This window comes from Aquila chrysaetos, chromosome 16, assembly GCF_900496995.4.
Source record: "Aquila chrysaetos chrysaetos chromosome 16, bAquChr1.4, whole genome shotgun sequence".
Classification (NCBI taxonomy): domain Eukaryota; kingdom Metazoa; phylum Chordata; class Aves; order Accipitriformes; family Accipitridae; genus Aquila; species Aquila chrysaetos.
In genome coordinates this window covers 15,049,079-15,066,598 of record NC_044019.1, presented here as the reverse complement: position 1 = coordinate 15,066,598, position 17,520 = coordinate 15,049,079, and the positions used below count along the sequence as shown (strand labels likewise).

Below are 17,520 nucleotides of genomic sequence, written 5' to 3'. Positions count from 1 at the left end.
ATAGTCTCTTAAGAGGGACTATGTCAAAGAAATGTGGAAAATTCACACCAATACTGCCCAGGATCCTTACCTACTGTTTTGCTTATATTCTAAGACAGTCTCACATATTGGAAAAGACAGGTTTCTTCTTAGAAACCCAGTCTGTCTTGTTCTCCTGCAAATCATTATATTTCTCAGTTGTTCAAAAGAATACAGCAAATATAACATTGAATCCTAGCATGACAGGATTTTCAGAACTCCTTTCTTATCACTTACTAGTGTTACTGGAATTATATAAAGCTCATGAGTTGCACATCCTCAGAATTATCTGAAATATCTCCATAAAGATAAATGAAACCTTTACATAACCAGTCTGCCACTGAGAGAACCCACATTTTTGTTAGCAGTCAGATCACTCCATTTTTAAGTTACTCCATAAGCAGATGGATGCCATTTAATGCTAGGGATGTATCTGTTTATTAAGGTACCTCTTTTCTGCAAAAACAGAGCATTTTTATCCCAAGTGAGCAATAAACTAAGGAAAAAAAAAATTGTAAAAGCCTCTCACTAAAATATCGTCAGCACATCATTATTCAAAACGTAAACAAAATTACCAAACCATTAGTCAGCCATATAAACATTAGTACATTTTAGTTGTCCTGAAAAAGACTTAAATTTAACAGTAAGCCACAACTAAGACCCAATTATCATAGCTGATTTAGAGTTTAACAGTCTCATTTTCTTGCACTTTTTTTTTTTCCCCAAGGCAAACCTTCTCAGTTTGTCCCATAAGGGAACCTTAGCCATGAAGCTAAAATTTCACACTTGTTTTTATTAAGGAACAGGTCTTTAGGCATAATAGTACAGAAACTGTAATAAAAGCTTAACTTAAAAAAAATTGAAAAGGTACAGTTACACTGGTATTAAATTACCACAATTCCTATTAAGTTAACAGACTAAAAATGCTGCTAGATACTACTCTAAAAAATTGAGGTTTTTAATTTATAAAGTAATGTTATTTTTTACATTTTTTGCATTTTTACTCCCCTTCTGTTAGAAATAATTTTTAAACACTGAAACTTAAATTAATCCAGTATTACAGTCATTATATAATATTCTATACATTTAAATACATTAAAATGAAGTTAAAGTGGTAAATATAACATTCTCTCATATTAATGCTCCCTTCTGCTCTTTATCATTGTCAAACAATAACTACAGAAGTTGTAGAAAGCAGGTGTAACAGCTATGCCTTTCTATTTGATTTTGCACACTCAAGCAGTGCAATATATGTGAACGTGAATTTAAACATCACTATCCTAGTGCTGTTCTGTATAAATAATAATTGAAAATAATTATATTCTACATATATCTGTAACTCTGAATCTACCTACCCAGGAGTGGAAGGGCTATACCAGCACATTTCTACATTATTAGATCTGCTGAACTTTTGTGCTCCATCTTCCAGAATATTTTCTTATCAACTCTTCTTCCATTGTATTTCAGTCCTACAAAAGAACGATGGGTAACATCTGAATAATAAGGCTCAGGGAAAATGTTAAAAAGTATCAAAGTGACTGAGGAGCTTAACTGCCATACTCACAAAAAACATAGTAATGACACATTTTAGCTCTGTAAGGAGGAAATTCATAAAGACAAACTTAGCTAGGAGCAGTTCATCCCCCAAGCACACAGATTCCTCTCGAAGACAGTTCAGAGCAGAAGCCTAACTTTAGAAGCCCTATAGGAACTTTTCATTCACTACATATAGGGAGAGCATAGGAAAACTACATTCGGAAAACTGAAGGTAGTCACTGCAGGATCTTCCCCAAACTGTTTGAAAGCTAGACTCAGCTCCGACCAGCAGTCAGATCACCTCAGCTAAAAGTGAGTTCATGGAACAAGACCGACCACCATCACCCACCCCAAGCTGCTTCAGCATAAAGAGAAGTTACTTGCAAGGAACTGAACACCCTTCCTTTATGAGATGTGCCGCCCATCAGCATCTTTACGCTGTGTGTAGACCTATGTGTTATGGGACCTATGCGCTACGTTTTCAAAGTTATGTTTACCCCTAATCACTCTTTGCAGAGTGTGGTCTTCTTGCCTTGCAGATGACTACACCTGGCATTGGCAGGCACAGCCTACCTTGTCATTCCTTCCGTCTAATCCTCAAAATCCAAAAAATTTCCCTGATGGAACACAGAGCTAGACAGGGTGGGTGGGTAGACTTACTGGCTCAAATCCAAAATGTTTAACAGTTGTAGCGACACAAACAATAAAAACGAGAATAAAAACTTGTGATTAGAATAAGCCAAACAAACCACTACAGGTAAGTAGATGCAAAGAAATGCAGCTTAGATCACTGCAAGTTAAAAGAAAGTTCAGATTCAAGCCAGTTATTGAGAACTGAAGATCTGGGGCATATTCTGACCACCTATACTGTATGTACAAAGCATGCAAGAAGATTGAGAGAACAAGCACATGTAATTTATGGGTACTGCTGGAGATGAAAAGTCCCATGGCTGAAGTGACTGCCTTTATGCACACGGACATGAACATACAGACTGACAACCACTCAAAAAAGATCTAATTAAGACACTAACTTGAGCTCTTTTGACTGAACAAGAAAATTGCAATCATTTGTTTTAAATCGTTAAGGAGGTTTCAATAAGACTACATACGCTTACACGCGCTCATACCTGTTTTCACCTTGAGTAGTTTACCTCACTTTAATTTCAAAAATCCTTAAGCAACCAACTTCAACCTTAAACTAGCCAGGTTTAAGCTGCAATATGAATTGGCACACACCATTTGCACATTTCGGCATGCGCGCCTTAGCCTCGTGGCATTAGTTGGACTGTTACAACTTTATCATGGGGATAAAGTCACTGTGTAATTGAGGAATTAAAACAGAAGGGATTTTCATAACATTAAGGCGAGAAGACCTTAAGATGTGACTGTGCATCTTCCCATCCAACAAATCTAAGCAAAACCCCCAGAATATTAACATTCAATGGCAAGCCACACAAACTGAGCTAATTCTGAAGCATACGTCTGTATGTGAGAAAATACTAACTTGGGGGGTGGTAAGTGAATTTCTGCTTTGTACACGGCATACGTGTGGAGGAGATGGGACGGCAGGAAAGACGGTGATGGCAAACGGCCAGAGCAGCTGAAGGGTTAACTGGAGACATCTGGAGCCCCGAACACAGAGGAGTCCGCACAGGTCACGGACTGCCCTGCCGTCCTCCACACGAGGTGGCAGGGCCGGTCGGCGGGAGGGGAGCCCCCGCGTTACTCCGGTGCGGCGGCGAGAGGGATTTCGGGTGAGGCTGGAGGTGGCGGGACACGGGCGGTTACTGAAGCGGACGGAGAAGAGCGGGAGAGGCGCCCCGTCTCCGTCCCGACCCCCCAGCGCCGGGAGGTGAGGAAAGCGGCGGGAACCTCGCGGTGTCCTCGCGGCGCCGGCCGTTACCCGAGGCGCGCGGCAGGAGGGGGGGCGGGGGGCGCTACCGCCGCCTTCAGGCGACCGTTACCCCACCTGAGGCGCCGGCAGCGGCACACCCGGGCGGGGACCGCGGCCGCCTCCGCGCCGGCGGCTCGCACGCTCGACTGCGGCCAGAGCTCGCCTTCCCTCCTCGGCGGGGATTACCTCAGGCCCCGAGCCAGCCGTCGCCCGGCCGCGCTCACACGACGGCAGAAGCGCAGCCCCGGAGCCGAGAGCCCCTCGCTCCCCTCATCACCCCAGCGGCACTCCGCGCCTGACCGGCAGCTGCGCCGCGCCCGACGCCACACGGAGGCGAACTCCCGGTGACCGCCCGCCACCGCCAGCCCCCCCGCTCCCCGCCGGCTCCGCTGCTGCGCGCGACCGAGGACGCCCGAGCGCCGCCTTCCTCCCCGCGCCACCGCCTCCCTCCGGAGACGGGGCCGGGGGCCGGCCCGCGCCCCTGCCAATCAGCGGGCAGAGGCGCCCCGCCCCCCCGCCGCGGAGGCCTGTGGGACGGGTAGTCCCGGCCCGCCCGCTCCGCGCCGCCGCCGGCCGGGCGAGAACTACCGGTCCCGGCGCGCCCCGCGGCCGACCCCGGGGCCGTGACCCGCCGCCGGCCGAGGGAGCGGCTCCGGCAGGAAGGCGGCGGAGGGGCCCGGTCACCCAGCCGCGGCGATGAGCTCGGCCAGGGAGTCCCAGGGCCACCACGGCCTCAAGCGAGCGGCCTCCCCCGATGTAAATGGGCGCGGGACCCGGGGCAGCCGGGGGGGGGGGTGGCGGCGAGCGGGGAGGAGGCCGGCCGGGAGGCAGGCAGGCCGCGGCGAGGCCCCGGTGCGGGACGCAGGGAAGGCCGCGGCCTTTCCCGGCCGCCCCCTCCCGCCGCCTTCCTCGCGCTGAGGGCTGTCGGGGGGCAGCGGCCGGCGAAGGCGTCACGGGGCGGGGGGGGGGGGGGTGAGGGAGGGCGGCGAGGGGCCGCTCGGGGTCCGCCCCGGCGGGCGCAGTCAGCGTGTGCTCCCGCAGGGCTCCAGCAGCTGGGAGGCGGCGGACCTCGGCAACGAGGAGCGGAAGCAGAAGTTCCTGCGGCTGATGGGCGCCGGGAAGGTGAGGCCGCCCCGGGCACACGGGCACCGGGCGGGAGGATCCCCCCCCCACAGCCCGGGAGGCTGCGCGGCGTTTTCTATTTGCGGTGCAGCGAACCCTCCCCGTGAGGAGGCTTGCTGCGGGCCGCAGGGCTCTCCCGGGACAAAGACAACGCCAGAAGGCAGTTTCGCTTTGGGACTCTCCTTTAAGGAGGATTTGGGTTTCACAGCCGCAGCTGTTACGTCAGTAGCGGTGTGATGCAAAACACGGGTCTGAAATCGTCAAGCCTCTGCTCTGCAGCTTCCTCCCCACCCCACACCTCTATACTTTCAGACCAGCTAATAAAATTACTCGTGGACGCTGCCCAGAGAGTCCTTGTTCCAAACTAACCAACCTGTGCGCTGCTAGGTCTGTAAAGTTCTCTTCCACTGGAAAAAAAATTAAAGGTTCAGAAAAATGGTAGCTGATAGACTAAACCAGCAAAATAGTAAACCTAATTAAATAACGCAGGAAATACTTTTAAAGAGAAAATGCTCTAAAACTATATTTCTGCTATGCTCTTTGCAAAAAATGTTGTAAAACTAGTAAAACATAGTCGTGCTTTTTCCACCTACAAAATGTTGGTTTAGTGTTGCAATTCTACTTACCATCAAGAAAAATAATTTCACTGGTACTAGTTTATTTTGCTCGAATACAGTATTTTTGTAAGCTAAAATATTTTACTGTATTAAAGAGGCAAAAGTTAATACCTCCTAGTGGATAGGAATACAATACCCTATTAAAACATCCCACTACCACTAATTTTAACGTCTACTTGGGTACTTAACGCTGCTTGCTACGTAATGCCGGTTCTTGCCTATAGGGATACATTTGCTAATGAGCAATGACTGAGCCCATAAATTAATGAGCCCTGTGAAGGTCTTACTAGATGCTGTGACCAGTCTAAAAGTGGGATCGTCGTAAGATGCACAGACTGAACTATTGCGTAGTGCCAGAGAAAGAGACCCAAAGGGTAAATTGTCAGAACCTAAATTCACACTTGTCCAGCATTGTGTAGTGTAGTTTTTGTATCAGTGGCAAGAAACAGAATGGAATAGAGCCAGCTTTGGGGTGTGGGAAGAGTAAAGAGTATCTAGTTGTTGGGGTTTCTTTTTTCAGAAAATTAAACAAAACAAAGGTGAAACAAGTTCATCAAGAGACAGCAGTTGTTAGCTAGTAAAACTTACAGTCCTGCTACAGTTGGTTGTCGAGGTTTGACAGCAAACCTTTTCCATTCAAGATTTCCAGAATGTTGGCAGAGCTGTCTGCACCCTAAAGCTCCAAAACAAACTGCCTTTTCTTTTAGAAAGAACATACTGGCCGCCTTGTTATCGGAGACCACAGATCAACCTCTCACTTCAGGACAGGTCAGTTTATCCAACAGCTGATACAAAGTTGGAAATCGAACACTTATTTAGGAACATCCCAGTACTTTGAGCTTCATAGATACTGCAGGGAGGGATTTCAGATTTCGTGGCTGAAGTTGAAGACAGGGCAGGCTGTGGAGTTGTAGAAGTTCCTAATTTCTCTTGTTAGATTACTGACAAACAGTTTCTGTGACTGCACTTACTTGCCTTCTAAAGTCCAGGTTCAGCAAAGTACTTGATGGTCAGTTAAACTTGTGTACAAATGCCCTGGAAATAGGGGCCTATGGGTCCTCAGTCTTATTTTGCTGTCAAAATACGAAAGTAAAGTTTTATTGCTATTGGTACCTAGCAGTATTATACTTCTTCCTTGCTGCCAGGTATGGGTATCCAAACTTCTAAATTGTTGTGCAAGGAGAAGAACAGGGTTGATTTCCCCCCCCCACCTGTGATTACCTATTGAATAGAAAGATCTCTGCCTTAAAGTAATGAGGGAGAGGCTGAAAAGATCTGCAAGGTCATCTTGGTAATCAGCAATAATTTGATGTCGTGTAACACGTGACCATGGTAACTGCTTATCATCCTTGCTTAGGTAGTAAGTCAACGTACATCAAAACCAAGCTGCACTTGACTGTCTGAGAGAAGTTTTGATAAAGTTGTCTAGAATAGCAACTGTCAGAGTTCCAGAAAACTTCTTTCCCTGATAATGGTCCACTAGTAATTTTTCAGCTGATGAAAAATTATCTGTGGACCAAAACACTAAAAGAAGCCTGAGGATTGGTTCCAGATTCTGCTGTTAGGTTGCAGAGTGACTGAGAATCACCTCCTTATACCTGAATTTCCTAGAAAGGAGATGATGCTTCCCCTAAGGAGTCATAAAGAATCAGTACTACTTTGTTATTAGCAAAAAGTTAAGATGCTGTTTTTTTCACAAAAAATCAGAACAGCTGTTTTCTTAACACTTTACTTCCTTGTCCAACATACAGTTACTGTCCTTTTATAATAACATACAGCTCTAACTTCCAAATAACGAAAGATTAATTTGCAATATAAGCTTTTAACTTTACAGAGTTACAAATTAAAAACTAGAGTGTTGTAGGCCTATCGGGGGAGAATTACAGATTCCTACCTTTTACAAGAACAGAGGATTCTTAACTATATTAGACCATATGTTCTCCCAGTGAAGATGATTCTTTACTTACTTATTCAAACAAGTAAGTAAAGGGCATGTAGAAGTAACTCATAAAAATTAGTTTTTCTGCTAATTCCTAAAGATGGAAAAATGTAGAGCTGTAGTAACCGCTCCTGATAATTCAGGATGCTTGAAATAGTTTCAGATACAGCTCTATAAACAAGAGTGATAGTATTGTCCCGACTTCTGCTCCTATATAATAATCATGGTTTAATCATAGTAATCACATGTTACGTAGCGAAGGTCAGAAACTTTCTCTTTGCTGTGACGTGTTGCAGTATTGGCAGGAAGCACAGCGAAGTCATACTGGTTACATTTCCCTTGTTTAGTGGAACATATGCCATGCATAGTACAACTCTCTGAATGCATCGGGTCTTAGGAATTTAACAACCCATCTTTGCATCAAGGCACTTTTGCTTGCACCCTTGATACAATTGCTTGTAAATCTGGTGGTTTGTATGCAGCAACACTCAGTCCAGTAGTTTAAGATGTCTAAATTTAAACTTTTTCATGTATATATTGATAAACTTTGAAAATGTGACTTCATGTAATTTGATGTCTTTGTTAATTTGAATGAACCATAACCAAAGTACACTGGACAATGCAGGGGAAGAAGACAAGAAAATGAATGAAGAATTGGAGTCTCAGTACCAACAAAGCATGGACAGCACGATGTCTGGACGAAACCGGCGCCATTGTGGACTTGGTTTCAGTGAGGTAGTAAGAAGTTGTTTATTTCCATAACGATTTGGCTTTCGCTTTGGTAAGATAAGACGATACATAGTTTAAAAATCCAATCACCACAACCAGTGGCACACTTCTGCAGTTTGGGTTAAAGGACAAACTTAGTGCAGGCACTTGACCCCTATTTGTGTACACTGTGGTGGCCATTTAGATGCCTGGAAATGATTGATGCTTCTCATTGTTCTGAAAAGTGATATGACATGCTTAATGCTCCATAGTAGTCAAGACTGATTAGGACAGAAAGTGACAAATATATTAAATCAGGGTGTTGCCAAGGAATACATAAGAAGGCAGGATAACCATCTGAATTGTTGCTGAGAGCTAATTAATGTTAGCTTCTGGTTGCGGTGGGGCACATACCTCTCTGTGGTCCTGAAAAGTAAGTGGCTAAAAGTCAGACAAGGGAAGTTTGCTGTACCGAGTCCTCCAGTGAACTGACAGCTGACTGGTCTTGTACTTGCAAGGAATTCCATAGGAATGAGCAGGAAGAGGAGTGCAACAGAAACCAAGAGAATGAGGTTATTAGGAAGGTGTCTTCATCTGCCAGTTGAAAGGTGCAGTAATTATTTTTTTGCTAACTTTTAGCAGCAATTACTGCATAAAAAATATAGCTGATGGTTCCAGAACGAGTAAAACCACCTGTGCAGCGTTGGGAATCCTTAATATTACAGCCATGGAGGCTTTGCTCTTTAGGACCACGAACAAAAGGCCATTTTGGGATTGTTCTTATTAGCGGTATCATTGGATTACTTCAGCATTCCACTAAACTAACATCTAGTTTCATTATGTTTCACTCAATGACAAATATTCAAGTGTCATTACGTACTGTGTACACCAAAGTAAGGAATTACTAAACTGATGTGATCTGAAACTTTTCGAACTCACTTAATGGTGTCTTTAGGATTTCTGCTGTAACTAAATAAGAATATGGCTGATGAAACCATGGATGTCACGGTTGGTATGGTTAACCATTTCAGTGGAGTTGCTTTCTGTCTAATAATTTGTATATTAAAGACCTGTGTTTAGCAACATGGCCCATTTTAGTACTAAAATGAAAGGAGCCATTAAGCAAAACATTCTCAATGGGAAATTTTAAAAGCTGAAGTGGAGTTGCCAAGAAATAATGGTTTATCTGTCTCATAATCTGAACTTTTAGTTTCAGGAAAGCGAAGAACAAGAAGAGGCAGCTGGACACTCCTCTGAAGAGAGTTCAGAGGACTCTGAAAGTGGCTCTGAGTCGGAGCAAGAGGAGTCTGCAGAGGAGCTACAAGCTGCTGAAAAGCATGATGAAGCTGAGGTTCCAGAAAACAAAAAAGAAGCAAAAAGCAACTATAAAATGATGTTTGTTAAAGCCAGTGGTTCATAACTGCAGATGTAACAGCTTTGTATTTAAAGTACAGTAAGCCTTATTGTTACAGTGCAAAGTGGAGGACTGCTACAGCACAAATCTTTGTATTATGATTTTAAAAAGACCCTGTTAGATGACAAATAGTAGTATTTGCTTTCTGTTGCCATGGATAACATTTTTATGGGCACGGTGGTATTACTGGTTTTTGTAAAGTGTATAAAATACTGGATGGAGAAATAAATTCTTCTTGTTCCTGCCCAATCTCTACAATGTCATCTAAACTGTGTCTCCCCTTATTCCATGCCAGATAAGGAAACTTCATGTTAGTGGTTTCTTTAGTTAGTACCCCAGTCTTGAATTTCTAACTCTTAAGATTACATGTGAATTACTGGATGTTGCATTAGTTGTAAAATACCAATATCAGCACTATTCTGTGATGTACTAGAGCTTTAAACAATGATTTTGTCTATAGATGCTAGTGTTGACAGGGCTAAGAGAAGTCACTCCCTTTTGTGACAGAATTAATCACTGTATCCATCTGAAGTCCTACAGCAGTTGCCTGGGAGAAGGTGTTTTAGAAACGTGTAATACAACAGGCGGCTTTAATTGCTTCTCTGGCTTTATAATGAGGGCGGATAAGTTGTAGATCTTTATACCTTTCCGTAGGAAAAAAGTGACTTTTAAATTACTGGCTCCTGGTTATAGTACTGAGCTGTTTGTTATTAAAAATAACTCCTCCCGAAGAAACCAGTTTACTTTGAAAGAGAAAATATACTTTGATAATGAAATGGTTATACAAATCATTTAGCTTTTTTAAATATAGAATACAGAGTTAAGTATGCAACCCCTTCTTCCTTTTCTCCCCGTACACGCATCACTTGGAGGTCTAAAAGTCAATTACCACAAAAAGGTTGTACCTCTCACATAAAGTTGATACGCTTAAAGAGTCAGGAGTTCCAGTAACTCCTTCCAGCAAGAATTAAGCACATCCATTCCTCTGTATTCAAGTAATTAATGAAATATCAGAATGTTTTAGACTTTGTTTTCCTCTTAGTACATCAGACAGATCAACTGCCTCTCCTTGCTGGGAGAACAGAACGTCTGATCTGTTCCTCTAGTACAGCCTCATTCTGCCACAACAGTGTTTCAGGAAACACTCCAGATGCTTGTGGGGAATCTTCCATTTCTGTATACAATTTATGACATGCAGACAACATTTGCAAGCCAGTTGGCTTACATGAAAGCAGCAGTATGTACTATCACTGTATAGGTTTGTTGAACGTAAACATTGCAGCATCAGTTATTAGGGGAGGACTTGGAATAAGTTACATTATCGAAAAAATAAAAGTAATATTGTAAATAAAAACCGAGTGTATATTTTGATTAATCTGCTTTCCTAGATTTGCATTTAATACAAAATTTTTCAAAGTCATTCAGTTTTAAGAACAATGTTAGAGCAGCCAGTAACGGTCAGTGATTTGTACTTCATGTGTATGGATTTTTTGTTTTCCCAATACTGCAAGCTTCTAATACATAGACAAAAATTAAAGTTGCTTGCACGTTGTGAAGAAAGAAAACCTCACCATGACTTACTTAGGAAAGTGCTCTATCTCTGGGAAGAGATAGAGGCCCTCCCCAAAAGGTCAAATGATTAACTTCCTTAATGGACTGATAGCAGTTTTTTTCCCGTTTAGACACTCAAGCTACACTTAAACCAGCATGTCACTGTTAAATTCTTTTAGATGTGGCTGCTGGATGATTATTGCCTTGAGTGCAATTACAAAATCAAGGTGTAGGCTGCAAAATGCTGCATATGTGCTGACCTCTTTGCCTTCTCTGTCCCAGCACCGGAGCTAGCGCTGCTCCCGCAACCTTTCCTTCCGCAGCTGCTTGGCATCCACACAGTCTCTGGACTTGCCCGTCAGCGTGCATCTAAAGAGAGACTCGCTTTCCGAAGGCGATGGAATCCGTTGCTGTAGACCTGCCCTGCCAGGCAGAGGGCCCTGCTGCTTTCCCACTAGCCTCAAAGGAAGGGCATGGGAAAAACCTCACCTGAGGGCTTTTCTCCGCAGTGCAACCAACTTGGAAAGACCCAGGAAAAGCAGATCCAGCTGGCAGGCCCTGCATGGGTCTCTGCCGACAGAACAGGCTGCCACAATGAGCACCGTCAGGGGCCTCTACTGCTCAGCTCTGCCCTGAATTGATTTCGTCCTCCCGCCTTGTGAAACAGATTTGGCTGTCAGTTCCAAATGTAAATAATAGACAGCACAAGGATAACAAATAAACTGAAATTAAACTATTCTAGTAACAGCTCTGACCAGAAAAAAAAAAAAAAAAATCAAAACAACACTACTTCCATTCCCCAAAAGCATGACATGTAATATTGTGAGCATCTGATGACATTTGGTGTAACTCATTTATGATGCTGACCTAAGATTGATCTGCTCAAAATAGTAAGAGTTCTACACAATCGCATCTGTTTCTGTGTAACATTTATAAACATACTGAGAACTTGCAGATTCATCTATAAAGCAGCGTAAGAAGCTTCTCTGTATATGCTGAGAAAGGCTGATTTAGTTCACTGTAGATTGTGCAGTAAATGTTTTCATTCAGAAGTCAGGTTTAGTGACATTTGGTATAATAGCATCAGCAGTAGTGGCATGGATAGTAGCAGAATGGGTTTAGCTCTTACTGGAGACAGAGAACACAGAAAAAAAAATCAAGGTTGGTGTCTTGGTTGATTCTAGTCAGTTCTTTGCTTTTTCAGGTTGGTATGGAAGGAGCTCCCAGACATGATAGCAGAACACATGAGCAGACACTGAATCATAAAGAGGGCAACCGCATTTGTCTTTTCAAACAAGATTTGGCCACTGAAATTCCTCAACTCGAAGACCAGCTTATTTCCATCTCAGTAGAAAGGCTGCCCGTACTCCAGCATGTCTTAGGAAACAACTGATGAAAGTCAGATCTGTCACAGAATAACCATCGCATCTGGTAAAAGTTTTCATCTGTTTCTAAACCACACTGGAAATTTACCTACGCAAAGGTCAGCGCAGGTGCATTATCAGTATTTGGCTTTGGAAGACTGAAAATACGTGAACAGGTCGAAAGCACCAATGTGCCTGTTCCTCTTCTGTGTGCCCTGGAATAAGGAACCCCTCGAGACAAGTACCATCACAGCCCCACTGCTGGCGAGGTCCTGCAGTCACAAAAGAGGATGCTTCTAAGCCAGGTAAAAAGGGATTCTCAACAGCATACAGGAATTCTTCGAGGCCAAGAAAACCAGATCTATAAGTCGCCCTGTAGCTTTATGCAACTGCTTTACAGTTTACTCTCCCCTTCTTCCTGAAGTAGAGGCTGACAACTTGATTCCTGAAAGCACAATTTATAGGCCAGCTTCAAAGCTATAGGTCCTTCTAAGGCTCTGGTTGGGGAATTCACATCAAAGACGACGTGCACATGTTGTTCTGATGCCAGAGAGGACGGTTGGTAGAAATCTCTGTGGATTTGCTACAGTCCCCAGTACAGGGATTAAATTATGTACTGAAGCTGCCTCTGTAAACTGCAGGAGATAAAGAGAATAAGTGGCAGTGCAATATCTCATAATCAAAGCCTGGCATGGTTATTTGCATCAGTCTCTTGGAAGCTGTCAGGGGATTAAGAGAAGGGACATGTGTCAAGGTACCCTCACTGAAGGGACAAAGCAGAAGTTGGTTCTGTTTGCTTTTAAGACTGCCACCTCAACTGTACTTTTCCTGAGAAAAATATCGGAGCAGTACACAGGTGTACAGCATCACGATGGGTAGATGAAAGTTTCCTTAGTTTTTGCACAGCATTAAAGAAATTAAATACTTTGTGATTTACCCTAATTTGATTTGGCTTTGATGTGCAGGTGCAGAATGAGATCACACTGACAGTTTGTGCTATTATCTATCCAAATCCAGTAACATTTATGGTGTCCATAGCTCAGGAAGATCTAGTTGAGGGGAAGGGGAAAAAAAAAAAAAAAAAAAAAAAAGATAAGAATGAAAAGTAACATACACCAGAAGAGGGGTTTTGTATCATCAGTCAAGCAATACGGGTGCCCATATAAAAAAAAAACTTCCTTGCTTTGAACTTTTTCACAGCTGCCCACCTTGACCTGCAGGGAAATTCTCTCAAACTGTTACCATAAGTAAGTGTTGTCACCACAAGTACACCAAGCTACATTAAAGACTGCAGAAAGGTTTGATAATCTGAACCGGCTCCTTTTCACCCTCATATTTATTGCTAAAGCTTTAAAACAAATGCAGGTGAAGCTTTTGATGCCTAACTTGTTGGGGCCAAGTCTCCTTCTTCCCGTTACAGCCACTAAAATCTAGTAATTGCAATCTGTTTGTAAGGATGCAGTAATGGAACATGTCTTTCCAAAACATAATTTTTTTTTGCCAAAAAGAATTCTTAATGTAAGAAATCGATACCGGACACACAAAAAAACCCCAGAGATCAAATTTACTCAGTAGTCAACTGATGGACTGACTACCCAGATCCTGAATAAAATCTGTGTATAAAAGCATTTGCCAAGTAACTTTTAAACTGGACTCGGTGAAGACAACTGCCGAGTCCTCAGGCATAAAGTAGGCTTTGAGAAAGCCAGGGGACACAGCTACACCCACAAGATGTTGCTCTCTCTTCCCTCTGAGCCTCTCATCCAGGTTCAGACTTGGAAAGTGAGCAGAGCAGCCAGTTCTGGTACTCATTGCAGCAGCGGTCCCTCGGCTTTTGCCGATTCTGTGCCTTAGCACCCAATGAAAGGAGAAAGGGATCGACATGTGTCGTGTGTACGTGTTCACACCTCCCAACACATACACACAGACACGCTACAACCATGTTGGGCAGAAGACAAAATCCTGTCCAAACTGGGAGAAGATGCTCAAAGGCACAATATGGAAGAAGCAAAGCAGGGACACAGAAGAACTGTTTAGCATGAACTAAGCAGTCAAAAAAGCCAACGATACAGACAATACCAGAGACAAACAGAACTGGCAGTGACTTCTCTGATGTCAACTTTTTCCCCCAGAGTGGTACAACTCACTGTAACTAAATGTTGCCAGCTACTTCATTTCATTAGGGTTACATCTCGCGTAAGCCATCAGTGAGGGTTTCAAGAAACTTGCCAAAACCTCCCGTGTGTCAAGAGATGAACCGGAAAACCATGTTAAGGCTTTTCTCAAAACTGGCTCTAGAGATAAAAATCGAGCCAGCCCACCCCCCCTGAAAATATACCAGAACTGAAGCCAGAGACTGCAGCAGGCCCCCCAACACTCAGTCTTGCACTGGCACATCACGGTCCAGGGAGGACCGACCTTTTCCAGCGCCGGCTCTGGGACAAGCCATTTCTACAGGGGAGAAGGAGAGTTTCACTCATACTAGCCATTCTTAACTGCAGTTTGACTTAAAAGAACAGAGCACAGCAGCTGCCAATAGAAAATACAATTGTCCTGTTACCAAAACACTGTTCTGAAGTCATCAGTGATTCTCTCCTTCACCCACTGCCACAATCAACATGCTACTCTCGTTTATCCCATTCACAAGTATTTTTTTGTACTAGGACACCGGACTTACATTCTAACTTGCCAGCTATTCCTTCTTCTTACCTCTCCCTCTAAGATTTAGGTTGAGTGCCCTCGTTAAAACATTTTTCTTCTGTCCAAGTCCATGCATTCCAGCTCCTCCAATCTTTTTACCACCTCTCACTTCAAACCACTCGGCTGTTCTCCACTCTCACCTTCAGCCTCTTAGGCGTTTGCAGAGACATCTCTGCCATCGCTTCCTACAAACTCACTACTCACCTTTGTTTTCTTAATCTTTTCCTTCCTTTAGTGCTTTCTTACGCTACAGCTCCTGGTAAAAGGCTTCTTCTAGTGAGCAACAAGAAAACAGCATTGTCCTTTAAGCTTACGTCTTATTGATGAAATAGTGTTACAAGTGCTGCAAAAATGCCATCCAATTCTGTTAGCGTTTTCTTTGGAGGCTGTTTTGCACTCTCTGTAAGGCAACCAGGAGCACTGGCAAGTAAATAAGAAGTAAACAGTGCAGGAATGTGCACATATGCAATACTTTCTGGTTTTACTTACTTTTATAATTAGTGCTCAGAGTTATTCTGCCATCTCCCAGTAATTTCATGGTAGACTTTGTAATTTTACCTTCCTCCTAGGTTTACCTGTAGTTTAACATTCAAAGTATGGTTGTTGCACAGAATACCTCAACAGACTTGTATTAAAAATGCTCTTTAAAATTCCAAAGCTTTGAACTAAAGAAATATCTCAAGAAGTTTTCATGGAAAGTTCATCTCGGTTGGTTCAATTCAGCTACAGTTAGATGCACCTTTTCAAATAATGGAAAAAAATGTAAAGGGGTCAGACCCAATCAATACAGTTGTTCAAACAGAATTTCAGGCACTGTGATGTGTGTATTTTTTGTGCTCTTTCTTTGTACTGCTCCGCTATGAAGAAAGGTTGCTTTTGCTAGTAGAGCAATAAAAGTCTTAGCCTTTTGAATACAGCCAAATAACCAATAGGAATGTTTACTAGGTGTGGAAAATATAGCATTTTTTCATGTTTTTCTTGTGCATGGCTTTATTCTTTTTATAACTAAGCAATGCATAGACACACACACAGAGCACAAGCAAACACTTTAAAATACCTGAAGACAGGCATAAATCAGAGGCGTAACATCAGATCATGATGTTTTGACACTAAGTAAATCCGGTCTTCCCTTCATATAACATCCAGAAGTTAATTGCTAAGACACATGGGAAATACGTGGTTTTACTGAGGGGAACTGACACGGATATAAAATACATACACATATATTTGAAGATCTGGAAACCAGGTGAGTAAATGGTGCAGGTGGAAAAATAAGTGTAAACAATACCAGAAGCTGTTGGGAGGGCTGTGCTTTCTCAAAACACCAACCCCTCCCTCCGAAGGCTACAGGGTCCCTCGGACCACCTCACTGCACCTTTAACTATGGCTTTGAAACAGCAGCACCCAAGTTTAGTAGTACCTTTCAGTGGCTTTTAGTTCCACACATTAGCAACTTTCCAGAATAGAAGCTCTTAATACCGTTGTTTCCTGAAAAACCTTTCTATCGAGGGTTTTTTTCCAACTGTTCCAAAACAGTCTGGATGCCTCTAACTACTGCTTCTTGTCCAGTCCTTCAAAATAAAGAGCTTCATATAGATGTACAAAGATAAGCAACAGTGCTGTAGCTCAGCAGGATTTCCTAGCCGCCCAGCACTACATACAAACTCAAAATAACAGTAGTGAAAAATGGGGGGCGTGGGGGGCGTTATGCAAGTTCAAAAAGGTGAAAGCAGTGCTACTTACGAGTACCAGGCTGTAATTTTATAAATTCAGCTGTGCAATAAAATTTTAATAACTTTAGTTGAAGAAATCGAAAACAGATGTATACGGGAAGGGAAGTCAGTCTGCATAATTTTTGCTTGATATAACATTACAAGACACTAATTAGAAAACAGCGCCTTCAAAAGAAGAACTGATACTGCTTTCTAATGAGTTTCTATTTCTTTAATTATAATTAGTCCCAAACACTTACGCTGCTTAATAGGCAGAGGAAAAAAAAAAAAGCCACTTTCTGACCACAATGATATTGATCTGCAAGTAGACATCATTTTTTTCTAGTCTTAATATTCGAGAGTAGTGGGTAACACCTACAAAAGAGCATTTTGATTAAAGGAAACAGAACTGAAACAGGAAATCGACCCAGAACAAACACTATATGCATATGAAAATTGGCCCTAATTATTTAAAAATGACAGCCATCCCTGCAAAAAAGATGGTCACTGGAGAACAGCATTTCACATATTCAATGAAAAAGTTTGGAAGAAAAATGATCTTGATAATTTTTTCCCAAATATGGGATTAACTAGGGACGCAGAACAAAATCTTCAGAAAGACTACTTTTATTAAAAACATTAATGGTATAACTATTTAGGGCAAAATCCTTCTCTTTCACGCAAGCTTGAATGAGCAGATTTTGTGTGTTCGATCAAAGGAAAGAAAATTAACACCTCCCACAACCTGCAGAGCCAAAGTGCCTGCACCCCTTTCCCTTCATCGCTAGGGCAGCAGACGGAATTCGGAGGCCCTGGCCGCTGCAGTCCCGGATCCCACGGGCTGTGCTCCTCACCCACCAATTATGGCCACATACCCTTCCCTCCTGCGTAACAAAGCTTCCGCAGAAAGAATGCAGTTTCACTGAACCACAAAACATGTCCTCA

The 17,520-nt window shown here is 43.0% G+C and overlaps 1 protein-coding gene and 1 long non-coding RNA gene across 2 annotated transcripts; one reads left to right on the top strand and one right to left on the bottom strand.

Annotated features, from left to right (window-relative positions):
- Positions 1 to 427: 427 nt before the first annotated feature.
- LOC115351884 lies at positions 428 to 3,874 on the bottom strand. The gene is made up of 2 exons (XR_003926931.2): positions 3,059 to 3,874; positions 428 to 1,487 (listed from the first exon to the last, which is right to left on the bottom strand). It is a non-coding gene; the product is annotated as an uncharacterized LOC115351884 (long non-coding RNA).
- An 88-nt stretch (positions 3,875 to 3,962) lies between these two features.
- On the top strand, positions 3,963 to 9,497 carry C16H11orf58 (chromosome 16 C11orf58 homolog). The gene is made up of 5 exons (XM_030039287.2): positions 3,963 to 4,204; positions 4,490 to 4,570; positions 5,895 to 5,955; positions 7,752 to 7,861; positions 9,045 to 9,497. Exons 1-5 carry the CDS (start codon positions 4,145 to 4,147, stop codon positions 9,252 to 9,254), a joined length of 522 nt encoding a protein of 173 aa, XP_029895147.1. The 5' UTR covers positions 3,963 to 4,144; the 3' UTR covers positions 9,255 to 9,497.
- The last annotated feature ends 8,023 nt before the right edge of the window (positions 9,498 to 17,520 follow it).

What these genes read in the sequence shown, in the direction of transcription:
- C16H11orf58 (XM_030039287.2), top strand. Translation starts at nt 4,145, where the DNA reads ATGAGCTCGGCCAGGGAGTCCCAGGGCCACCACGGCCTCAAGCGAGCG. An exon ending in AGCGAGCGGCCTCCCCCGAT is followed by an intron (nt 4,205 to 4,489) that starts GTAAATGGGCGC and finishes GTGCTCCCGCAG; the next exon opens with GGCTCCAGCAGCTGGGAGGC. An exon ending in GTGGACTTGGTTTCAGTGAG is followed by an intron (nt 7,862 to 9,044) that starts GTAGTAAGAAGT and finishes CTGAACTTTTAG; the next exon opens with TTTCAGGAAAGCGAAGAACA.